This window comes from Ranitomeya imitator, chromosome 2 (assembly GCF_032444005.1).
Source record: "Ranitomeya imitator isolate aRanImi1 chromosome 2, aRanImi1.pri, whole genome shotgun sequence".
NCBI lineage: Eukaryota > Metazoa > Chordata > Amphibia > Anura > Dendrobatidae > Ranitomeya > Ranitomeya imitator.
The window spans coordinates 234,386,992-234,413,705 of NC_091283.1; the positions used below are offsets into that span (position 1 = coordinate 234,386,992).

The 26,714-nt window shown below is 43.5% G+C and overlaps 1 protein-coding gene across 1 annotated transcript in view; it reads left to right on the forward strand.

Annotated features, from left to right (window-relative positions):
• Nucleotides 1-19,536: 19,536 nt before the first annotated feature.
• LOC138662807 (zinc finger protein 391-like) overlaps nt 19,537-26,714 on the forward strand; it is a 34,515-nt gene continuing 27,337 nt past the window's right edge. Inside the window, exons 1-3 of the mRNA XM_069748765.1 lie at nt 19,537-19,660; nt 19,744-19,841; nt 20,040-20,130. Of these exons, the coding sequence (XP_069604866.1) occupies nt 19,630-19,660; nt 19,744-19,841; nt 20,040-20,130 (220 nt within the window). The 5' untranslated portion in view covers nt 19,537-19,629. The remainder of the gene's footprint in view (nt 19,661-19,743; nt 19,842-20,039; nt 20,131-26,714) is intronic.

A 26,714-nucleotide genomic window follows, 5' to 3' on the forward strand; every position in this document is an offset into this window, starting at 1 on the left:
ATGAAGGACCGCTCCAGAACCTGGGCCGAGAGTCGTGCTGTATGTGCTGTGAAAAAAGGAAACAGAAAATTAATACCAAAAATTAACCAGACGCAAAATCCTGTGGAATTTAAAAATACAGATTATGTCAATACAATACAACCTAAAGCATGTGATAAATACTTACGTTCTCTGGGCAAGGACCGGTCTTAAAAATGACACAACGCAATGATATTTGTAGCGTCTGATCCTTGCTCCTGAACCACTGGGAACACGGCTTTCTTGACGCAGGTCCTTGTTGAAGCTGTCCTTCATCGAACGCCAACGTGTTTTGACTTTGCCCACTGGTAAAAAAAAAAACATTATGGTCAGAAAATGGACTTTTTGCCGTGCTCACACAACTGTGTGTGATGAGAGAAACTCCTGAGAGTTTATTTAATCACACACAGTCGAGTGAGCACGGCCAAGGTCTCTGCTGCTTCACACTGCAGTGCAATACTTACCAAATGCAGTTCGGACCCGTGTCGGGGCATTGTCCCAGCCATCCCACATCGCTTGGGCCACCTCATTCCATAACCGCCGGATCATGACGTTGTTCGAGTGCAGTTGATCCCGGATGTCCCACAATGGGACTCGCTCCTGGACCAGGGTGATAAGGAGGTCATTCTCTATCAGATCATCGTCCTGTTGTGAAACCTAAAAATTAAAGAAAGTCATTAAAGTTTGCTCAATTACATAAGGAAAAGAAAGAAAAAAGATGCCGAGAAATGGCATGAATAGGAAAGTCAACATACAAAAGGATTCCAGAACAAAAAAAGTTAAGAAATATGAGTGGAAAGAAAGGAAGATTCAAGAATATTACACTGAGGACAGTCAGCCTTGTATACGTACCCGCTGCCGTCTTCCCACCGGACCTTGACTCCGCTGCTCCTGCCCTGTCTCTGCCGCAGTAGAAGAGCTCTAAAAAAAAGGAAAAATCAAATTGTCACATGTGTCGATGTGACAGTGAATACTTACCAATCTGACGAGGCAAGGATTCACCTCACTGACATGCTCCACTTCCGACTGTCCTGGCCGAAACTCCTCACCAGACGAAGAATCCGAAGATGACATTCTGATGCATGTAGAAAGAAACAAATGGCAGAAATTAGGACATGTAGAGACAGAAAATAGAAAATAAAGGCATTGGCGAGGATATACTCACATTGTTCAGGGTCTTGTCCTCCAAGATGTGGCCTGTCCGTGTCTCTTCGGCTTCAGAGTCTTGTGAGAAGTCACCTGCAATTGTCCACACCCTCCCTTTTATCACCTTGATGGTGGGGGGTGGCTTATCAGTGTTAAATATTAATTATTCTTATTTTTATTCTGTACTGAGCACATGGTTTCTTGCTGACACTATCAAAAGCTATTTCTGCGTATGTAGCTCAGAGTATAAGTTAACTCCATATACAGAAGACATGTGATCAGTGTTGAACATATATAAACGTCTCTTAGGAGGGTGTGGGGGCTTTTTGTCACGTGGGACGGTCACCTCCCTTCCTTCACCATCATTCTCCATGGACATGGGACAAGACACGAGGAACAACAGCTGTTAGCTACTCCATGCCATGATGACCTTCAAACTCCACACAGACAGATGACTTTACCATTCAGGACTTTGGGAAAGATGAGTAACAAGAAAAGCGCTGATATCTACACATGGACACTCTGTTCGTAACTGTTTAATCTATTTTTATGTTTTCTGCAATTTGGTTTTTCTGTGGACTAGTCAATAAACCACTATACTTTCTTCAGAAAATCATGACATTTTTCTTTTAAGAATAACGCACCTGGTTAAGTCTTGATTAGATATTTTTGCGCAATAACGATTTTTAACATTTGGCCAAGCCAGCCAGTTTTGATTTTTTGTGCTATTTTTGCGTGAATTTCCTTCTTCTTGCACACGGGGGAAGACAGACGAGTTCCGCTAGATTGTGCAAGTATTCAGGAATTCCACTTCAAAACTTCAAGTCACAAAGAACTCATACAAGAACCTACGAATTACAGAGACTTTAACAGGTGTCAGACAGATTGACAGCAAGCACTGGTAGTGCTGAAGATAGATGTGCTGAAAATAGCCGTGCTGAAGTCCGGAGCCCAGCGTTGTAAAAGCAAAGGGATTACAAGCTGAGATTTCAAGGTAAGACAAATGGATTTGATTAATTCATATGCTAAATCAAGTCAGATAGAATTTGTTAGTTTGTACGGATCTAGCTTAGAAATATTTTGGTCTAATTTATTTGCAGAATGCAGAATAGCGAATTCAAATTTGAAATTAGATTCTAAGCTAGTGTCTAAGAAAAAAGAAAAAGAGCAACTGAAAAATATCTTACATATGGTTTATGTATTTAACGAGTTTGTGACAGAGAAGTCCAAAAAAGACAGTGTAGAAAGAATTTCTAAGGAAACTAATGATGTTCCCAAGATTGACTGTAATGGGAAGAGTGAGAAAGATGTGACACACGTATCTGTAATGACGATGACCACCCAAAGTGACATTGACTTTGTGACACAAGATGAAAAACAAGATGGAGGAAGTGTAGGAGTCATGACAATTGACAAAGATGATCTACGAGGGACAGATGTACAAGGGCCACTAAAAATAGAAGATGACTCAGAGTCCCAAAAACTCCAAACTAAATCTAGAAAAATCTTGCTAAAATTATGCAAAATCATTCCTGCATATGATGACAAAATCCATGTGTGCAGAAATTCAGAGATATTTGAGAGTTTTGCTGATAAGTTTGATTTGACTAATGTGCAGAGAAATAATTTGTTTAAAATTTGGCTTCCGGTAATCTTCTCCAGAAGACTCTCACTAAAAATGCAGACTGATGAGTTCCACGAAAAGATGACTGATGTAGAAAGATTAAGAATTTTGATTTTCTGTGGATTGAAAGAAAATTATCCAGATCTTGATATTCTTCTAAAATTGAAGATTGTCCGGGAAGAATGTACGTTTACTTTTATGGCCATTTTTGAAAGGATTTATAAATTGGTCTGTACGAATTTGAATCAACAATCCATGATAAATTGTTTTGTAAACAAGTTTAAATTCTTAAATCCTGTATCTCGTGTTATGGCGTCACAGAAAGACTCATTATACGAATGCGCAAAATCCCTTGATTTTTCTAGAAAACACGAGAATCTTGAAAGGAAAACAAATTTTACTAAGTTTTTGAAACCAGGCAGAATTCAATCTTATCAAAAGCCAAAATCAAAATCTTCAAACCTGATCCAAAATCAAATTTATGAAGTACGAAGAAAATTACATATTTGCTAGAAACCCTATGAAACGATTGAGGAATCTATCAAAGAAATTCCTTTGAAAGGGTTAAAATCTGAAGGCTCAGATCTGTCGGAAATTGACAGATGGAAGCAGGTGTGCAACAGCATAGGGAGCAAGCTGAACACTCCGTTTTCACAGCTCATAAGACTAAAGATGGCAGTTTTAGGTTTTCAACAAATTATCAACAGAGAGGTAAATTTTGGGATAGGGATTGGCTAAAAATGTAATTACTGGTATATTATATGATGAGTTATACAATGTATTATTTATTAATGTAATTATTCTATTTCAATATAATTCTGCAGTTACATATATTAATATAATATACAGTAAATACTGTAGCATATTTGTATAAGTAGAGATTATATTAACTGCATTTTTATATATATAGTGAAATAATTAAAATTTACTCCAGTAAAAAATATTTAGAATTACAATTAAATACATTTATTAAATATATACATATGTATAAGATATCTAAATTATTTTGTTTTTAAATAAATATGAAATTAACCTTTATCTTTCATTTTCCCTTAGAATTTTACTTTCAAAGCGAGGATTGAACAAAAAATACCTGTTTCATGAATTTATGTCTTATTCACACAGGAAGTTATATTAACTGCATGATTTTTATATATTTAACACTTAAAAATAAATAATATATCTAACAACCTAAAAATGTGTGTACTACATGTAAATTTTCTTTCTGTAATAATCTAAAACGTGTTTTTTTTTTCTCCCACTGCATGGTGTGACATATGTGAGTTAAAGATATCATATAGCCTTGTTTTTTAGTTTTAGGAATTTTCCTCAGCTTTACTTGCAAATGGATTCCTGTACCGAAATAGCGTTGGAACATTCAACTCGGGTTTCATGTAAATGGAGGAGTCCTTTCTATAGGTTAAAACATAGTGTTAGATAATATTTGGGGAATATTCAAAGGAATATTAGAATACTAAATTTAATAGATTACAATGCGCATTGATTGATAATTAGGATACAATATTTTGGGTTAATATACATGTTTTTTATTCTTTGTATGTGAAATGTATTGTGAACGTCTATGTGTGTCACAGTTTGAGTGACAGGTAACAGATGACAGAAGTGTATGGGCAGCTGCTAAGGGTGAATCCAATGTAAGAGTGAACAGAGCGTGGTATGTGGAATGTGTATGCACAGTTTGACTGAGGCCTCATGATTTATGGTATGTTTGAAAGAAAAAAAAAAAAAACACCTTGTGTTTAAAAAAATAATAATAGGATTCAGTTAAATTATTAGAATATTAAGATATATTTAAATATTATTATTCATCATATATTTCTTTAGTGATTATTAGTGAATAAGTACAATAACATTTTCCAAATTATAATTTTTTCATATTCAGTGTTTTTTTATGGTTACATAGATTAGTACACATCTTCAAACAAATATATGGCACAAGTTGATATGACAGTTATAAAAATAATGATTTTTCACTTGGGTTTTTACAAATTAATTTTTATAAAATAATATTTTTTGATATTAAGGGGGAAATGTGTTTTCGATCTTGATTACATCATCACATTTCATCAATACCTCTTCTTCACACATTTTAATAAAGAAGAAATATTAATAAGGTATTATTGGATATAATAACAATAAATATTATAAAAGTCATTTTTTTTTCTCTTATGAAGGGTATTATATGCAAAGTTGCATAATTTCAATATTTTGGTAATCCAAGGTTATGACAACATTTAGATGATGAAAATATTAAGGGAATGTGTTACTGAGACATAACCTCAGCATTTGTCATCAACATATAAAGGCCTTATTCTTATTTTTATTTTTTATTCTCATTTTTATTTTTCATTTTTCATCAACAAGTGAAGGCCTTATTTTAATTTTTCATTTTTAATTTTTTCTTCATTTTTATTTTTCATTTTTATTTTTCATCAAGGAAAAATCAATATTTAATAGAGTAATGTCTACAAGCATATTGCTTTATCAAATATAGTGATCATATGGTTTCATTATATAAGAAAACTTCAATTCTGAGTTAAAAACAACAATTCATTCTTTCACTCATTCATTCATTCATATATATATACTTATTTTGGTTCATGGCTATACATACTTACATATTATTGGTCTACTGAACATAAATTAATAAAGTTTTAATACTAAATATCAGCACTTGTTACATAAAAGACACACTGACATCTATGGGTTCAAAAAGAAATTACACCTATGACATAAAAATGTCCTATCACATGAAGAATATGGTTAATAATATACTATCATTTATTATTATTATTATTTTATTTTTCCAAATATAAACTCCATTTTAATATCATTTAATGATTATATGGATATTATTGATTGCCATGGTACGCTGTGATATTATAAGTTAGGGAAATTACCAGATTTGGTATAGAATAGGGAATGAAGACTTCAATCAAGATACTAAAGACGTTAATAAAGATTTTACATTTTTCTAAATTCAATTGATTCTTAAAAGTTACAAGAAGAAAAGCCGTTATCCAGAAGTTCCACAAGGTAACAATGCTCTGATTTCTGAGTAATAATAGACTGTGTCAAATACAATTCATGTCACCATTCACAACTACAGCATCCATCACTGACTATGAGTACAGTATCAAAGATGAACTGTGTTATTACGTTCTATCACGTTCCAGTGGTTTCCTGTCACCTATAAGACTTCCATGAAAGCTGGTGAACACTCAGGTAATTGTCAGGACGCTACAACCCTGACATGTGTCCTGTGCACTAAAGACTGGTTATGGTGCTATATTTGGCAAGGAAGAGTCAATGTAACCCTTGCTGTGCTGACCAAAGACGTCACACCTGTCCTAAGACCAGCGCGGATGATATGAGGATTCCAGATGATTTCCAAGGCGAGCCAATGTAAGTCCAGGTTTCTAAAGGTGACACTGCACAGATATTAAAGCGACATTTCATCTATGAACTTTGTTTTCTTATCAACATTTGAATTTATGGACTTTGATTAACACATGACACACAGTCTCTACATATCTACATGTTATCATCTATTTCAAAAGACTTTAGGGTACCGTCACACAGTGCAATTTTGATCGCTACGACGGCACGATTCGTGACGTTCGAGCGATATAGTTACGAGATCGCAATGTCTGACACGTTCCTGCGATCAGGGACCCCGCTGAGAATCGTACGTCGTAGCAGATCGTTTTAAACTTTCTTTCGTCGTCTAGTGTCCCGCTGTGGCGGCATGATTGCATGGTGTAACATATATCGTATACGATGTGCGCATAGTAACCAACGGCTTCTACATCGCACATACGTCATGAAATTATCGCTCCAGTGTCGTAGATTGCAAAGTGTGACAGCAGTCTACGACGCTGGAGCGATATTGTTACGACGCTGGAGCGTCACGGATCGTACCGTCGTAGCGATGAAAATTGCACTGTGTGACGGTACCCTTATATTAAAGATTGTTTAAAAGAACCAAGAAGACATCAATATGAAGACCAAGATGACATCAGACCTGAGATGCTTCAAGTAGATATAGGGAAGTATAATTATATTTTATATGAATATTAGTCACGGCTTACCATAACATGAATTTACATATCATTATATTATTGAGAACATATAACAATATTATTATTGATATTATTTATTACATTATTTTGCCAAAGAAGAAAGTAGATTTTATTAATATTTTAATTTGAGGGTTCCAATCAATGTCTGTCACCCTCAAAAGGGGGAATTGTTAAATATTAATTATTCTTATTTTTATTCTGTACTGAGCACATGGTTTCTTGCTGACACTATCAAAAGCTATTTCTGTGTATGTAGCTCAGAGTATAAGTTAACTCCATATACAGAAGACACGTGATCAGTGTTGAACATATATAAACGTCTCTTAGGAGGGTGTGGGGGCTTTTTGTCACGTGGGACGGTCACCTCCCTTCCTTCACCATCATTCTCCATGGACATGGGACAAGACACGAGGAACAACAGCTGTTAGCTACTCCATGCCATGATGACCTTCAAACTCCACACAGACAGATGACTTTACCATTCAGGACTTTGGGAAAGATGAGTAACAAGAAAAGCGCTGATATCTACACATGGACACTCTGTTCGTAACTGTTTAATCTATTTTTATGTTTTCTGCAATTTGGTTTTTCTGTGGACTAGTCAATAAACCACTATACTTTCTTCAGAAAATCATGACATTTTTCTTTTAAGAATAACGCACCTGGTTAAGTCTTGATTAGATATTTTTGCGCAATAACGATTTTTAACAATCAGTGTCTAGACATGGTTTTCTCAATTGAAACGCATGCGTTCAAAAACGCAACCAAACGCATGTGCTTTAAAACGCATGCGTTTACATAGACAGCAATGCGGTTTTTTTACGCAAACCTTGCGCAATCGAACGCATGTGTTTCCTGGCGGCAAATAAGACGCCTCTAGAAATTACTACATGTTGCATTTCCTCGCCAAGCCGCAAGCAATGAAACGACGCATGCGTCGTCAAACACGGCAAAACGCAAACAAAAAAAACGCATGCGTTTTTAATGTTAAATATAGGAAAACACGACGCATGCGTTTATATGCGGTACAAACGCTGCAGCAAAAAACGCAAATATGAAACCAGCCTAAGCGAGTGTCCCCCAATACACTCAGTAAGAGCAATCTTACACCTGCATTTATTAAAAAATATCATCAACATAGCTATTGTTAGCACAAACAGCACAATACGATATAATGGAAAATACCAAGAATTTCTGGCCATAAGGAGACAGGGTCCTCTCCCCTCTGTAGCAGTCTGTCATTGTAAATTTGGTTAATGTAAGGGACATCTATAACCCTGTATGTAACCCCTTTCTCTTGTCCAGCACCATGGAATTAATGGTGCTAGATAAATAAATGATATTAATGTTAACCCCTTCCCGACCCATGACGCCACGTAGGCGTCATGAAAGTCGGTGCCAATCCGACCCATGACGCCTATGTGGTGTCATAGAAAGATCGCGTCCCTGCAGATCGGGTGAAAGGGTTAACTCCCATTTCACCTGATCTGCAGGGACAGGGGGAGTGGTAGTTTAGCCCAGGGGGGGGGGTGGCTTCACCCCCCCCCGTGGCTACGATCGCTCTGATTGGCTGTTGAAAGTGAAACTGCCAATCAGAGCGATTTGTAATATTTCACCTATTAAAACTGGTGAAATATTACAATCCAGCCATGGCCGATGCTGCAATATCATCGGCCATGGCTGGAAACACTAATGTGCCCCCACCCCACCGATCGCCCCCCCCTGCCCTCCGATCTGTCCGGTACACGGCTCCGGCTCCCCTCCATCCTGTGCTCCGCTCCCCCCGTGCTCTTGTCCGCTCCCCCCATGCTCCAATCACCCCCCCGTGCTCCAATCACCCCCCCTGCACTCCGATCCACCCCCCCGTGCTCCATTCCACCCCCCCGTGCTCCGTTCCACCCCCCCGTGCTCCGTTCCACCCCCGTGCTCCGTTCCAACCCCCCCGCACTCCGATCCACCCCCCCATGCTCCGATCCCCCCCCCCCGTGCTCCCTCCCACCCCATCATACTTACCGATCCTGCCGGGGTCCGTCCGTCTTCTCCCTGGGCGCCGCCATCTTCCAAAATGGTGGGCGCATGCTCAGTGCGCCCGCCGAATCTGCCGGCCGGCAGATTCGTTCCAAAGTGCATTTTGTTCACTGAGATATAATCTATCACAGTGATCAAAATAAAAAAAATAATAAATGACCCCCCCTTTGTCACTCCCAAAGGTAGGGACAATAAAAAAATAAAGAATTTTTTTTTCCACTAATGTTAGAATAGGGTTAGGGTTAGGGCTAGGGTTAGGGTTAGGGCTAGGGTTAGGGTTAGGGCTAGGGTTAGGGCTAGGGTTAGGGTTAGGGCTAGGGTTAGGGTTTCGGTATGTGCACACGTATTCTGGTCCTCTGCGGATTTTTTCGCTGCGGATTTGATAAATCCGCAGTGCTAAACCGCTGCGGATTTACCGCTTTTTTCTGCGCATTTCACTGCGGTTTTACAACTGCGATTTTCTATTGGAGCAGTTGTAAAACCGCTGCGGAATCCGCACAAAGAAGTGACATGCTGCGGAATGTAAACCGCTGCGTTTCCGTGCAGTTTTTCTGCAGCATGTGTACAGCGATTTTTGTTTCCCATAGGTTTACATTGAACTGTAAACTCATGGGAAACTGCTGCGGATCCGCAGCGTTTTCCGCAGCGTGTGCACATACCTTTAGAATTAGGCTATGTGCACACGGTGCGGATTTGGCTGCAGATCCGCAGCAGATTGGCCGCTGCGGATTCGCAGCAGTGTTCCATCAGGTTTACAGTACCATGTAAACCTATGGAAAACCAAATTCGCTGTGTCCATGGTGCGGAAAATACCGCGCGGAAACGCTGCGTTGTATTTTCCGCAGCATGTCAATTCTTTGTGCGGATTCCGCAGTGTTTTACACCTGTTCCTCAATAGGATTCCGCAGGTGAAATCCGCACAAAAAACACTGGAAATCCGCGGAAAATCCACAGGTAAAACGCAGTGCCTTTTACCCATGGATTTTTCAAAAATGATGCTGAAAAATCTCACACGAATCCGCAACGTGGGCACATAGCCTTAGGGTTAGGGTTGGAATTAGGGTTGTGGTTAGGGTTGTGATTAGGGTTATGGCTACAGTTGGGATTAGGGTTAGGGGTGTGGGGGGGTTAGTGTTGGAGGTAGAATTGAGGGGTTACCACTGTTTAGGCACATCAGGGGTCTCCAAACGCAACATGGCGCCACCATTGATTCCAGCCAATCTTGTATTCAAAAAGTCAAATGGTGCTCCCTCAATTCCGAGCCCCGACGTGTGCCCAAACAGTAGTTTACCCCCACATATGGGGTATCACCGTACTCAGGAGAAACTGGACAACAAATATTGGGGTCAAATTTCTCCTGTTACCCTTGGGAAAATTAAAAAATTCTGGGCTAAATAATTATTTTTGAGGAAAGAAAACGTATTTATTATTTTCACGGCTCTGCATTATAAACTTCTGTGAAGCACTTGGGGGTTCAAAGTGCTCACCACACATCTAGATAAGTTCCTTTCGGGGTCTAGTTTCCAAAATGGGGTCACTTGTGGGGGGTTTCTACTGCTTAGCCACATCAGGGGCTCTGCAAACGCAACGTGACGCCCGCAGAGCATTCCATCAAAGTCTGCATTTCAAAACGTCACTACTTCACTTCCGAGCCCCAGCATGTGCCCAAACAGTGGTTTACCCCCACATATGGGGTATCAGCGTACTCAGGAGAAACTGTACAACAACTTTTGGGGTCAAATTTCTCCTGTTACCCTTGGGAAAATAAAAAATTGCAGGCTAAAAGATTATTTTTGAGAAAATAATTTTTTTTTTTTATTTTCATGGCTCTGCGTCATAAACTTCTGTGAAGCACTTGGGGGTTCAAAGTCCTCACCACACATCTAGATTAGTTCCTTTGGGGGTCTAGTTTCCAAAATGGGGTCACTTGTGGGGGATCTCCAATGTTTAGGCACACAGGGGCTCTCCAAACGTGACATGGTGTCCGCTAATGATTGGAGCTAATTTTCCATTTAAAAAGCCAAATGGCGTGCCTTCCCTTCCGAGCCCTGCCGTGCGCCCAAACAGTGGTTTACCCCCACATATGGGGTATCAGCATACTCAGGACAAACTGGACAACAACATTTGGGGTCCAATTTCTCCTATTACCCTTGGCAAAATAGGAAATTCCAGGCTAAAAATCATTTTTGAGGAAAGAAAAATTATTTTTTATTTTCATGGCTCTGCGTTATAAACTTCTGTGAAGCACCTGGGGGTTTAAAGTGCTCAATATGCATCTAGATAAGTTCCTTGGGGGGTCTAGTTTCCAAAATGGGGTCACTTGTGGGGGAGTTCTAATGTTTAGGCACACAGGGGCTCTACAAACGCGACATGGTGTCCGCTAACAATTGGAGCTAATTTTCCATTCAAAAAGTCAAATGGCACGCCTTCCCTTCCGAGCCCTGCCGTGTGCCCAAACCGTGGTTTACCCCCACATGTGAGGTATCGGCGTACTCGGGAGAAATTGCCCAACAAATTTTAGGATCCATTTTATCCTGTTGCCCATGTGAAAATGAAAAAATTGAGGCTAAAAGAATTTTTTTGTGAAAAAAAGTACTTTTTCATTTTTACGGATCAATTTGTGAAGCACCTGGGGGTTCAAAGTGCTCACTATGCATCTAGATAAGTTCCTTGGGGCATCTAGTTTCCAAAATGGGGTCACTTGTGGGGGAGCTCCAATTTTTAGGCACACGGGGGCTCTCCAAACGTGACATGGTGTCCGCTAAAGAGTGGAGCCAATTTTTCATTCAAAAAGTCAAATGGCGCTCCTTCCCTTCCAAGCCCTGCCGTGTGCCCAAACAGTGGTTTACCCCCACATATGAGGTATCAGCGTACTCAGGACAAATTGGACAACAACTTTCGTGGTTCAGTTTCTCCTTTTACCATTGGGAAAATAAAAAAATAGTTGCTAAAAGATAATTTTTGTGACTAAAAAGTTAAATGTTCATTTTTTCCTTCCATGTTGCTTCTGCTGCTGTGAAGTACCTGAAGGGTTAATAAACTTCTTCAATGTGGTTTTGAGTACTTTGAGGGGTGCATTTTTTAGAATGGTGTCACTTTTGGGTATTTTCAGCCATATAGACCCCTCAAACTGACTTCAAATGTGAGGTGGTCCCTAAAAAAAATGGTTTTGTAAATTTCGTTGTAAAAATGAGAAATCGCTGGTCAAATTTTAACCCTTGTAACTTCCTAGCAAAAAAAAATTTTGTTTCCAAAATTGTGCTGATGTAAAGTATACATGTGGGAAATGTTATTTATTAACTATTTTGTGTCACATAACTCTCTGGTTTAACAGAATAAAAATTCAAAATGTGAAAATTGCTAAATTTTCAAAATTTTCGCCAAATTTCCATTTTTATCACAAATAAACGCAGAATTTATTGACCTAAATTTACCACTAACATGAAGCCCAATATGTCACGAAAAAACAATCTCAGAAACGCTAGGATCCGTTGAAGCTTTCCTGAGTTATTACCTCATAAAGGGACACTGGTCAGAATTGCAAAAAACGGCAAGGTCTTTAAGGTCAAAATAGGCTGGGTCATGAAGGGGTTAATGAAAGTATCATAAGGCCCAAATTCATGTAGGTAATGCAGTGTGCAATATTAATTCATAGAGAAACATGAGTGTACTTACTTATCTGCCTCTGGCCCTCACGTGGCCGCTGCTCATATTCTGGGACAAGGATCCCACAGATGCTCCTCCATGTCACCTCTTTTCTGGCATCTGTCTGATCCCAGATTTCTGTCCTCTCTTGCACCAGGACCAGCAGCATTTTGACATTAATAACATTAGACATGATGCAGGAGACTCCGTGGAGGCGTGCGGCAGACTTCCGGGATGTCTCTCTGGCTTGTTCAGCTAATTAGCATGTCTGAGCTTCCTGATTGAGGGCTTGGCACATTTCCTGTCACCTGCTGAACTCTTGCGTATTTTGGTTGGTCCATGTGTAATCCATATTTTTTGCGCACCCATTGACGGATTTTTTTGCACAATACGCTGACAAACGCAGCATGCTGCGACGTTCTACAGCCGTAAAATACGGATGCATAATATACGCCAAATAGGAGCTGCCCCATAGAGATTCATTGGTCTGTGTGCGTTGTTTTTGCGCCTCGCATACATCCGTAAAACTCTCTACTGTGACGCCGGCCTAAATGTGAGGCGGTCCCTAAAAAAATGGTTTTGTAAATTTGTGGGTAAAAATAAGAAGTCGCTAGTCAACTACCGTATTTTTCTGACTATAAGATGCACTTATTTCCTCCAAATTTGGGAGGAAAGTGTGGGTGCGTCTTATGGTACGAATGTAGCATGTGGGGAGGGGGGCAGCAGTGAGTGGGATCGCACTGTTATCCCACTTCAGGATGTCCCCACTGCCAGATTCAGTGCTGTGGGAACCATGTGGTCCCGATGATTAAGTGCAGTGAATATTCATTAGCCACTCCCCGCCCACCTATCAGCTGAGGCGGGAGAGGCAAATGAATACTGCACTTAAGGAGGGACACACATGGCTTCCTCAGCGCTGATTCCTGCAGCAGCTAGGGAGATCCGTGTGTCCAAGGGAGAGGAGGCAGCAGCAGCAGGGTCCGGGGGAGAGGAGATCGCTGTACCTTCCTGGGCTGGAGCTGAGTGCTGTGCAGTGTGCACAAGGAGGACCTGTGATGATGTCAGAAGTGGGCGGGCTGGAGCATCACATGGCAGCACAGAGCCCTCCCTCTTCTTGACATCATCACAGGTCCTTCAGACTCCAACACTAGAATCTGCTGGCTTCCATTACCTGTGCTGTGGAAAGGCAACAAGAGGGAGGGCTCTGTGTGCAGTCATGGGAGGCTTTTACCTCACCACAGTGTGGCTGGTTGGTTGCCACAATTAAGAGGTTAGTCTTTCCAAAACACAATAAAGCACTCTGCCACTTCTTTAGTGAACTATAACTCCCAGCATGTCATAGGATCTGCAGGACATGCTGGGAGTTATAGTTCTCCCATTGGATTTTAAAGCAGCACTCCAGTGTTATTTTGCAGTGCTGGAGTGGTGCTTTAAATATAAGCCCTGTGCCCCCATTCTTATACTCACCCTCCAGCATCTTCATATAGTACTGTACAGACACCACACTGGTCCCGCAGCTTCCAACATAATAACATACTATTATATGTGGTGTTATTATATATAATAGTATGTTATTAAATATTTTACCACATTTTTTTGCTTCAAATATTTTTTTCCCTATCTTCCACCTCTAAAACCTGGGTGCGCCTTATAGTCCGGTGCGTCTTATAGTCCGAAAAATGCGGGTCTATGGTCATTATAACTTCCGAACAAAAAAAATCTGTTTAAAAAATTGTGCTGATGTAAAGTAGACATGTGGGAAATGTTACTTATTAACTATTTTGTGTGATATATCTCTGTGATTTAAGGGCATAAAAGTGAAAAATTTAATAATTTCAACATTTTCAAAATTTTCATCAAATTTTTTTTTACAAATAAACACAAGTCATATCAAAGAAATGTTACCACTGTAATGAAGAAGAATATGTCATGAGAAATATGTCAGCACACAGTAGTATTCGTCCAGTTACCTTTGTGAAAATAAAAACAAACTGGGGCTAATAATTCCCTCATGTGTGGAGGCGATAGCACAATCATATGCCGCCATATACTAGACATCCGGTAACCGGTAATAATTCCCTCATGTGTGGGGTCCATTTGTCTCCAGAGAAATCACACGTTACATTCCACACATAACATTGTGTAGAAAAGGCGGCGCGAGGTAATTGTGCCAGTAGTGAGGGCGAATAATGGCGGAAATGTCACTGACTGAGGAGAAGTCTCCATGTAGCGTCTTCACTGCGGATCGCGTGACCCCTGACTCCTCCCCCTGTGACCTCATCACAGGTCCTGTGCGCACAAAGCAGCCATATATGTGGAGTGCGGCTCTGCAGGTGGTGGTATGTGGAGATTCCCCATTACTGAGCGCGGGGACATTAACCCCTTCTGCACTGAGACTCTTTTGGGGTTGTTGTTGCCACTTTATAAGAATCATAACGTTGTTGTTCTGTTTCCTGTAATAGATACATACGAGCCAACTATGGAGGACAGGAAGTGAGGGAGCGGATTGTTCTCCTACTACAGGGCCCCTTTCTTGGCCCCCACACAGTGTAATGCTCCTTATGTAGTATGTATGATGCCCCCCACACAGTATAATGTTCCTACAGTACCTTCATCCCCCCACATAGTATAATGTTTCCACAATACCATCATCCCCCACACAGTATAATGTTCCTACAGTACCTCCATCCCCCCACACAGTATAATGTTCCCACAGTACCGCCATCCCTCCACAGTATAATGTTCCCACAGTACCGCCATCCCTCCACAGTATAATGTTCCCACAGTACCGCCATCCCCCCACACAGTGTAATGTTCCTACACTACCGCCATCCCCCACACTGTAATGTTTCCACAGTACCGCCATCCCCCCACAGTATAATGTTCCCACAGTACCGCCATCTCCCCAGAGTAATGGTCCCACAGTACCGCCGTCCCCCCACAGTGTATTGTTCCCACAGTACCGCCATCCACCCAGTGTAATGGTCCCACAGTACCGCCGTCCCCCCACAGTGTATTGTTTCCACAGTACCACCTTCCCACACACAGTATAATGTTCCCACAGTACCGCCATCCTCCCCACACAGTATAATGTTCCCACAGTACCGCCATCCCCCCACACAGTGTAATATTCCCACAGTACCACCATCCCCCCACAGTGTATTGTTCCCACAGTACTGCCCTCCCCCTACACACAGTGTAATGTTCCCACAGTGCCACAATCCTCCACACAGTCTAATGTTCCCACAGTACTGCCATCCCCCTCACAGTGTAATGCCCCCATTATGTCCCTGTATTGAGTGACCAGATACAACACACAAACACAAGGCAGAAGTAACCAATATCATTATTTATTTCCCTGATAATGGTGGAATTGTGATAACTATAGCAACAGTGAATAATATAAAACATGGTGATTACGAGGTGAAATATACAATATCATAAATACACTGTTCAAAAAATAAAGGGAACACTAAAATCCTACATCTTAGATATCTATGAATGAAATATTCCAGTTGTAAATCTTTATTCATTACATAGTGGAATGAGTTGAGAACAAAAAACCCCTAAAAATTATCAACATCAAAACTAATATCCCACGAAGGTCTCGAGTTGGAATGATGCTCAAAACCAAAGTGGAAAATGAAGTTGCAGGCAGATCCAACTTCAGTGGAAATGCCTCAAGACAAGTAAATGATGCTCAGTAATGTGTGTGGCCTCCACGTGCCTGTATGATCTCCTTACAACGCCTGGGCATGTTCCTGATGATGCTGCGGATGGTCTCCTGAGGGATCTCTTCCTAGACCTGGACTAAAGCATCCGCCAACTCCTGGACAGTATGTGGTGCAACGTTTCATTGGTGGATGGTGCGAGACTTGATGTCCCAGATATATATCGGATTCAGGTCGGCAGAACTGGCGGTCCAGTCCATAGCTTCAATGCCCTCATCTTGCAGGAACTGCTGACACACGAGGCCTGGCATTGTCCTGCATTAGGAGGAACCCTGGGCCAACTGCACCAGCATATGGTCTCACAAGGGATCTGAGGATCTAATCTCGGTACCTAATGGCAGTCAGGCTACCTCTGGCGAGCACATAGAGGTCTGTGCGGACCACTAAAGAAATGCCACCCCACACCATTACTGTCCCACTGCCAAACCGGTCATGCTGAAAGATGTTGCAGGCAGCAGATCGCTCTCCACGGCATCTCCAGACTCTGTCATGTCTGTCACATGTGCTCAGTGTGAACCTGCTTTCAACTGTGAAGAGCATAGATCACCATTGGTGAATTTGCCAATCCTGGTATTCTGTGGCAAATGCCAAGCGTCCTGCACAGTGTTGGGCTGTGAGCACAACCCCCATCTGTGGACGTCGGGTACTCAGACCATCCTCATGGAGTCAGTTTCTAACCATTTGTGCTGACACATGCACATTTGTGGCCTGCTGGAGGTCATTTTGCAGGGCTATGGCAGTGCTCCTCCTGTTCCTCCTTGCACAAAGCCTGAGGTAGTGGTCCTGCTGCTGGCTTGTTGCTCTCCTATGGCCCCCTCCACGTCTCCTGATGTACTGGCCTGTCTCATGGTAGCGCCTCCAGCCTCTGGACACTATGCTGACAGACGCAGCAATCCTTCTTGCCACAGCTCGCATTGATGTGCCATCCTGGATGAGCTGCACTACCTGAGCCACTTGTGTGGGTTGTAGAGTTAGTCTCATGCTACCACGAGTGTGAAAGCACAACCAACATTCAAAAGTGACCAAAACATCAGCAAGAAAGCATTGGTACTGAGATGTGGTCTCTGGTCCTCACCTGCAGAACCACTCCTTTATTGAGGGGGTCTTCAGGAATGCCAATAATTTCCATCTGTTGTCTATTCCATTTGCACAACATCATGTGAAATTGATTGTCAAACAGTGTTGCTTCCTAAGTGGACAGTTTGGTTTCCCAGAAGTTTTATTTACTTGGAGATAGATTCTGTTGTTTAAGTGTTCCCTTTATTTTTTCGAACAGTGTATAGATAGATAGATAGATACAAGAAATAGAAAAATAGAGCAGCACATGCAGCATGGAAAGAATCTGTGTGCAAAAGAGCTTCCACAGGGGCAGCACGGTGGTGCAGTGGTTAGTACAGCAGCCTTGCAGCGCTGGAGTCCTGGGTTCAAATCCCACCAAGGACAAGATCTGCAAAGAGTTTGTATGTTCTCCCCGTGTTTGCGTGGGTTTCCTCCGCGTACTCCGGTTTCCTCCCACATTTCAAAGACATACTGATAATGAATTTAGATTGTGAGCCCCAACGGGGACAGCGATGATAATGTGTGCAAAATGTAAAGCGCTATGGAATATTTTAGCGCTATATAAAAAAAAAAAGATTATTATTATTATAATATACCAAACTTTGCATGTAGTAGTCCAAACAAGGAAGAGCACATTACTGTCTGTGAATAAGGGGCTATTTTATTTAGCCCATGATGGTGACATTTCAGTTCAGTGTAGCTTGAAAAATGTTAGCTTTAAACATGCCAAGGTCAAAACCAAGAGATAACAAGGTAACCTAGGGGTAAGGTGGAGGGATAGTACAGCACGGTGGCTCAGTGGATAGCACTGCAGCCTTGCAGCTCTGGAGTCCTGGGTTCTAATCCCACCTTGGACACCTTCTGCAAGGAGTTTGTATGTTCTCACGTGTTTGCGTGGGTTTCCTCCGGGCACTCCAGTTTCCTCCCACATTCCAAAGACATACTGATAGGGAATTTAGATTGTGAGCCCCATCGGGGGGACAGTGATAATATGTGCAAAAACTGTAAAGCGCTGTGGAATATGTTAGCGCTATATAAAAATAAAGATTATTATTATTATTATAGTGAGAAAGGGAGCCAAAGGTCAGAAAGCCAACAGAACAAACAAGTAGAGTAAAACAAGCAAATGCGAACCGAGCACACACTCAAGGGGTCAGACACACAAGCTAAACAAAAGTATAGCTGACAGGGAATCCTAGTCTGGAGTGTGCATAAATACCCTTCCAGATCCAAAGAGAGGCCAGCAATATTAACCCTGAGAGAGCAGGACATGAACCGCGTCCTGTACCATGACACGTAGTAGAAGAGGAAGATGTCGCCCTCATCATGAAGTAGTTATTTCTCATGTCGCGTGTAATGAATATCTCCTGCAGTATTGCTAATGCCGATTCCAGGGTCGGTAAATGAGACGAGAATTAGCGTTATGGAAGATGAGTCTATGAGGAACATATTCAGCTGCCGACTCCGAGGAAGAAACTACTTGTTGTCTGTGGCCTAAATATATAGGATTTATTAGTAGATGTAAAGAAAGAAACTAAATACTGTAAAATAATAAATCTCCTCATATGTTTCCCTTATTATCTCCAGTAATTGTATTATTACAGGATTCTTATGTTGTTACATCGGCTCATCTTCTCATTCAGGTCTCTACAATATTGGATCCTCTCAGTGAAGATCTTCTACAAAAGAGAATTTTCCCGATTTACCCATCAAAGATGGATATGGACAGAGACAAGATGGCGGAGAGGATATTACACCTCACCCTAGAGATCCTCTTCCGGCTTACGAGAGGTGAGAGATTCTGATGACGTCACATTACATCATTCTTATCTATGGGAATAACAGATGGACAGAACTGGAGAGGTGAGGACTCTGGAAATGTCTGTAGTGAGATTTATTAATGTGTCTCTCCATTACCAGGATTACACAGTGGTGAAGAAGACCTCTAGTGATCGCTGTCAGGACCCTGTGTCTGAGGGATGGGGAAGACCCCTGAGCCCAATCACGGGGCCTCCACCTCACCCCCTGATCCATGAGGACATCAATGACCAGAAGATCCTAGAACTCATCTACAAGATGATTGAGCTACTGACTGGAGAGGTGACACTGCTGGGAATGCTGGGACATTATACAGTAACACTATGAAGGGATCGGGGGATGACTGTATCATTGTATGTGTCAGGTTCCTATAAGGTGTCAGGATGTCGCTGTCTATTTCTCCATGGAGTAGTGGGAGTATTTAGAAGGACACAGAGATCTGTACAAGAACGTCATAATGGAGGTTCCCCAGCCCCTCACATCTCCAGGTAATAGACAGGACTAAATACACACGGCCTATAATTATCTGTATGTAAAGAATGAATTCACTCCCTGTATGTGTTTCCTCCAGATCTATCCAGTAAGAGGACAACACCAGAGAGATGTCCCCGTCCTCTTCTTCCACAGGACTGTAACCAAGAAGATCCCAATGATCCTCAGGATCATCAGGTAGATGGAGAGGAGGTATGAGGAGATCTCCCCTATGATGTGTAGACGCCGGTGAAGGTCTTGTGCTCAGTCTTGTTTTATCCACCAGTATTATATGTTTTATACTTGTGTAATGAGAATGGTGGAGATGGCAGGATTAGAGCTGATCATAGATGGGACTTCTCCATCTGTCGGTGACTTTTACAATATTTGTTTCAGGGTGAAGATCTGACCCATATTAATACTACAGAGACATATGTGAGGGGGGATGAGCGGTGTGAAGAGGAGATTCCCACATATGACTACCCAGGTGAGTAGTGACCACTAAATGCAGAGAGGTCACAGATTCTTCTCATCACCGGCTGTGGCTGCTTTATCGGTGGTGTAGTCCGGCCGTATTCCCATGATCACCATTTTGCCTCTAGACCACAACATTCTCCTCCACCCAAAACTGTTCAAATAACTTTGGGCATTGAAAGCCCTTTTCTATAGAGCTTACAACCTGGTAGATCCACCAACCCCCTGGGTTTAGGAGACGCTGTTACCTGCCCAGATCTGTAAACTATAAAGCCAAATGACAGCGTACGTAGAATGTGCTGACAAGATAGAAAATCACTTGAAGAAAAATTTTCTGATGGTCCTGTAACAGAAAGTGGAGGGTAATGATGCGGTTGGCTTCCTAGAACCCTAAGATCTTATCAGAGGAATCTCCCTTCTCTCCCTTCTGTGCTGCTGAATGTGATCATATGGTCCCTACAAGACCAGGTCCAGTCTTTCTGGCCAAACTTCACTTTTATAAGCGACAACATTAAATGTGCAGTGAGGCCAAGTGTGAATTTCTGCACAATAACAGAGTTTCCCTTTATCCGGACTTTACAATTTGTATTAAAACTGACTAACTTCCAGGAGGATTGTGATAATCTAATAAACACATCACACCGGTGCCATGATATATCTCTGAGCTGTGCGTGGCTGATGGCTGTAATATACATTTATTCCCGCCTGCAGGAGATGTGTTGGCTCCAGCCCTGGTTTCATGGATTCACTCCACCTCATAAATTACATTGTTTTTGATCCTAAGAAATTCAGATTACTGCACAATCTCTCCTGAAATGGGGAGCAATATTATTTCCTCTAATCTTCTGGTCAGGATTCATAGTAGCTCCAATGGTCCACCATAAATGAATGCAACTCTGGTTTACTGTTGGAGTTCTCCCGTCATAGATACGTTGTTGTTGGGGATGTAATACAGAATAAAAAAATGTCTTTTTTCACCTGTTCATTCTGTATGATAGTTTGATTGTGGTGGGATCGGCCTGCCTCACTTATGAGTCTGTAACTCCCTGATAGTCTTAAAAAAAACCTCTCCATCTCCTCTTCCAAATGCCTAAAGGTACCGTCACACTGAACGATATCGCTAGCGATCCGTGACGTTGCAGAATCCTGGCTAGCGATATCGTTCAGTTTGACAGGCAGCAGCGATCAGGATCCTGCTGTGATGTCGTTGGTTGGAGCAGAAAGTCCAGAACTTTATTTCGTCGCTGGACTTCCTGCAGACATCGCTGAATCGGCGTGTGTGATTCAGCGATGTCTTCGCTGGTAACCAGGGTAAACATCGGGTTACTAAGCGCAGGGCCGCAATTAGTAACCCGATGTTTACCCTGGTTACCAGCGCAAAAGTAAAAAAGAACAAACACTACATACTTACCTTCTGCTGTCTGTCCCCGGCGCTCTGCTTCTCTGCACTGGCTGTCAGCGCCGGTCAGCCGTAAAGCAGAGCGGTGACGTCACTGTGCTCACAGTCAGTGCAGGAAAGCACAGCGCCGGGGACAGACAGCGGAAGGTAAGTATGTAGTGTTTGTTTTTTTTTACATTAGCACTGGTAACCAGGGTAAACATCGGGTTACTAAGTGCGGCCCTGCGTTTAGTAACCCGATGTTTACCCTGGTTACCAGGGGACTTCGGGATCGTTGGTCGCTGGAGAGCTGTCTGTGTGACAGCTCTCCAGCGACCAAACAGCGACGCTGCAGTGATCGACATCGTTGTCGGTATCACTGCAGCGTCGCTGAGTGTGAAGGTACCTTAAGATCCAAATTTAAAGGGAACCTGTCAGCAGGATTGTGCTCAGTAACCTACAGACACTGTCAGGTCGGTGCCGTTATGCTGATTACACTGATACCTGGTGATGAAATTAGTCTTGTGGTTGTTGTGTAATCTGTATTTGTAGTTTTATTATGAGGCTTAGAAAAAAAAATTACATCCATCAAAATGACACCAGCGGCGCCTGTCCAGTAGCATCTATCTCTTACTTATAGACTGCGCAGGTGCTGCTGTAAGAGGGTGGTGCTGTTATGGACAATAAGAAACACGCTGTCACTTTAAGAGGCTGCATCCCCTTGTCTGGTGTGATGGTATGTTCTGCTGTTCTCCCCTGCTCTTATGTTTGCTATGAACTGGTCGGGGCTGTGTGCAGGGGTGGAGCTGAAGCAGCGTGTGGAGGAAAAGTTTCTGAGGGAACTGAGAGAACTTTGTGCTGTTCTGTCTGCAAGGAAGAGTCGTTGGCTGCAAGAAAGATTACACAGCTTGAGACGAACTGCGTTTGCTAAATAGACTTTCCCGGTTACAGCAAAGGGTGGCTGTTCTGTGCTGGTTTGTGAAGCCACGAAGATACTGAGAAGGGGACTTAAGGTTTCCAGGAGCAAGGAGAAGACCACGCTTTGCAGAGCTGACAGAAATCCGTGCGCACCACCGTTTTGGACTTCGGGGGCCCCCTGGGACTGTACCTGTGTCCCCAACATCACCGTGAGTTTGTTCCTGTTTGGTGCACCTGTTAGGGCCTAGTGCAGGCTTCAGTAGTTAGAGCACGGTAGCCGTGTGGCCTGCGTAGTAAAGCCCAGGGAGGTTATATGCAGAGTAGCATCGATATATGTTTTATTGTGTAAAGTTGCTTGAGAGACAGATTCTGATTTTGTAATTGTTGAAGCACTGTGCTATTTTACAGACAAGATAACTCATGTGCATTATCTTTTTCTATTGTAAATCCCTGTTTGCACCTTCCTTGTCCCTTCCATTCCCTGTCTCCCAATAAATCTATCCTTTGTTGTTTGCACCTCTTCTTGTGTACAGTAGTCTTCCTGCACCGTGGTGGTCCCCCGGCCATCGCTTCAAGTGGCGCTGCGAGCAGGGTACTGTCACCAAGATGGAGGCAGCAGACAGCAATGGCGGGAATGCTAACATTAATGGGGATGCTGTGGGCATTGGTGGAACCCCTGCAAGGACACTCCCTATGGGCACCATATTTAGTGTGCTCCCAAAGTTTGACGGCAAGAATATGCCACTGTCCGACTGGGTGTCCCGGCTGCAATGCACCCTGAAGATTTATAACATCAGCCCAGACCTTGAAGCGGACATTGCTTTAACTGCCCTAGAGGGGGAAGCCCGCAGAAACGTCTGCCTACAACCAGAACTCACCCGCAGTACCCTGAAGGAGCTAGTGAAGTTCCTGGAAGAGATCTACGGTGAGACTGCTAGCGCGGGACATCTTTTCGCCAAATTTTTCTCTAGGCTGCAGCGGGAAGAAGAAGGAATTTCTCAGTATGCAACAGCACTGCAAGAAGTGTTCGAAGAGGTGCAGAGAAAGGAGGCAGATGGATTTGGCAGCATGGGCTCTAAAGATAGGATACTCTGGGAGCAATTCATTCTGGGACTACACAGCACATCCTTGAGGCGAGCACTGGGTCCGGGCAGATCCAGCCCTTACGTTTCGTCAAGTTCTGGCGGAAACAGTGGCCCGAAGTAAAGAAGAAAGCTATGCGTCTGGAGTGATGCGTGTCCAGGGCACCAATTCCAGAGGGGACGCAAACCATCAAGAGGTGCTGGTCCAGGTAGTGCAAGACTTGCAGCGGTCCCTTGTTAACGTGCAAGAGAAACTGATCCAGATGGAGCGAAGAGTGGGGTAACTACAAGAGACTGACCCACCATACTCATGCAACCATTCTTCAGCCCGATCGACAAGGGATCAGTGGGAACAAGCCCCCTCCCGTCAGGCATCGGCGGCACGAGGACAGGCTCGAAGTACCCCTCAGCGAGGAGGATGCATTCAATGCTGGGAGTGTGGAGGACGGGGGCACCTTGCCAGAGACTGTCGGAACTATACTCAAGGCCAGTGGAAGCCGCCGTTAAACTACCAACCCCCGCAGTAGTGCGGCACTCTGCGGGGGAGGCGAGAAGAGAGGCCGCTCCATATCATAACGAACACTTGATTGCTGGGAGCCCCATCCTACGTGCTGAACTTGAAGGAGTTCTGGTGGATTGCCTGGTAGATACTGGGTCACAAGTGACAACGATGCCAGAAGCGTACTTTAAGCAGCATTTCCAGAACCTGGCCAAGCCAGAAAAAGAGACATTGATTCGCTTGTTTGCTGCCAACCAACAACCGATTCCGGTCACAGGGGTCGTGTGGATGAATATTCGAATCTGTGGGCAAGAAGTTGGAAGAAAAGGGATCCTGCTAGTCCCTGAGCCTGTCAAGGAAGATGTGCCTGTAGTACTGGGAATGAATATCCTACGTGAACTCGATCAGATTATGTTTACCAAACGGGGACCTGGATATTGGAAGAAGGCTACTCCACATAAGCCTACTCAAGAAGCCCTTCAACGACTGACCCGCGTCTGTGGGACGCAGAAGAGTGTGCCATCTTATCAGACGGTAGGGGTCATCCGGGCTCCTGGTAAAGAACCTGTAATCCTACCTCCCGAGCGAGAAACTATAGTATACCTTCCAGTGGGGACTCACCACAACCTTGATGGGTTGGAAGTGGTTGTTCAGCCTGTGGTAGGCGGAGGAGTGGATCAAGAAGTCATGATAGCTCGTACGATAGCTGTGGTCCAGCGAGGACATGTCCCCATAAGAGCTTTGAATGTGAGCCCCAGGGAGGTCACCTTGCCACGAGGGACAGATCTGGCCCTGGTGTACCTACATAAGGGTGAAGTAGTGAGTCAGAAGGAGATGTCTTTATCACCGAAAGAAGGTGTGGGGTGGACCCTAGCAGTTGCTGTGGGAGACGAAGAGATACCATCCCCGGAGTTGAGTGGACGGTCATCCTTGAGCAAATGGAAGTGGATGTGAAGGCTATGGGCCCTGAGCGTGTGCAAGCAATAGAAACTATGCTGTGGGAAAATCAGGCCGCATTCGCCCGTCACGCCGAAGATTTCGGCTTTACTGAAGCCATCACGCATGAGATCCCGACGGGGGAAGCTCGTCCAATTCGAGAACGATACCGGCAGATCCCGCCCAAGATGTACCAAGAGGTGAAAACATTACTGAGGCAGATGCTGGATTCAGGAGTGGTGCAGAGTAGTCAGAGCCCTTGGGCAGCCCCGGTGGTGCTCGTCAAGAAAAATGATGGGACCATCCTGTTCTGTGTAATTACAGGAAACTCAATGCCTGCACTGTTCGAGACTCGTATCCGTTGCCCCGCATCGAGGAATCCTTGACAGCGTTGGGGAAAGCCAAGTACTTCTCCACCCTGGACCTAGCAAGCGGATACTGGCAAGTAGCCGTGGCAGAGAAAGACAGAGAGAAAACCGCCTTCATCCTCCCTATGGGACTGTTCGAGTTTAACCGGATGCCCTTCGGGCTCTCCAATGCTCCAGGCACCTTTCAACGGCTGATGGAAAAGTGTTTGGGAGATTTAAATTTCAAGGCTACCCTGATCTATCTGGATGACATCATTGTGTTTTCATCCTCATTCAAAGACCACCTTGCCCGGCTTGGACAGGTACTCGGAAGACTGCAGGCGCATAACCTGAAGTTGAAGCCAAAAAAATGCCACCTCTTCAAGAGAGAGATCGAGTACCTAGGCCACATAGTATCACAAGATAGAGTTCTACCCTCACCAGAAAAAGTGGCTGCTATCCAGAAATGGCCAGTTCCTCAAACAGTGAGAGAACTCCAGGCCTTCCTGGGACTCGCGGGGTACTACCGCCGGTTTGTTAAAGACTTTGCAAAGGTGGCATGTCCTCTCAATGAGTTGCTGAGGGGGACCGCTGGAGTGCCGAAGACCCAGCGCATCCCCTGGGCACCGGGACAACACGAGGCCTTCCAGGCTATAAAGAATGCCCTTACTTCGGCCTCGATTTTGGCCTACGCAGACTTCGATCAACCGTTCCTGTTGTACACCGATGGTAGCCTTCATGGACTCGGTGCAGTACTTTCTCAGATACATGATGGACATGACAGAGTTATCGGGTATGCTAGCAGCAGGTTCCTGCGAGACAGCGAAATAAACCCTCACAATTACAGCTCCTTCCGGTTAGAGCTCCTGGCCCTGGTGTGGGCCATGACAGAAAAGTTTGCAGGCCTCCTGACAGAAACCAAAATTCAAGTTCGAACAAAGAATAATCCCCTGGCCCACCTTAAGAATGCTAAACTGGGGGCCTTAGAACAACGGTGGATGTCTCGCCTGGCCAAGTTCGACTTTACCATCCGTTATCGCTCTGCTACTGAAAACGCAAATGCGGATGGGCTGTCAAGAGTGCCTGTGGAGACTCCAGTGGGGGATCTTGATGAGCAACTCGAAGAGGAGGAAACCCCAGACTTCAATAAGTTCAAGCCCCCAATGGTTGTGGCCCAGTCAAGAAGGGAGGCCTGCGCATTACCCCGGTCCCTGGGGAGAACCAATGAGGTATGGGGACACGTTCAGGATGAAGACGAAGGGCTGAGACAGATGAAGTGGTGGGTAATGCAAAAGTGAAAGCCTTGCAAACAAGAGAGAGATAATCTGGACTCTGAAATGAGGAGTGTGTTGCACCAGTGGGATAGACTGGAAGTGCGAGAGTCAGTACTATATCGTAAGAGGCAACAGCCAAAAGATATGGAAGTAAGGTGGCAAG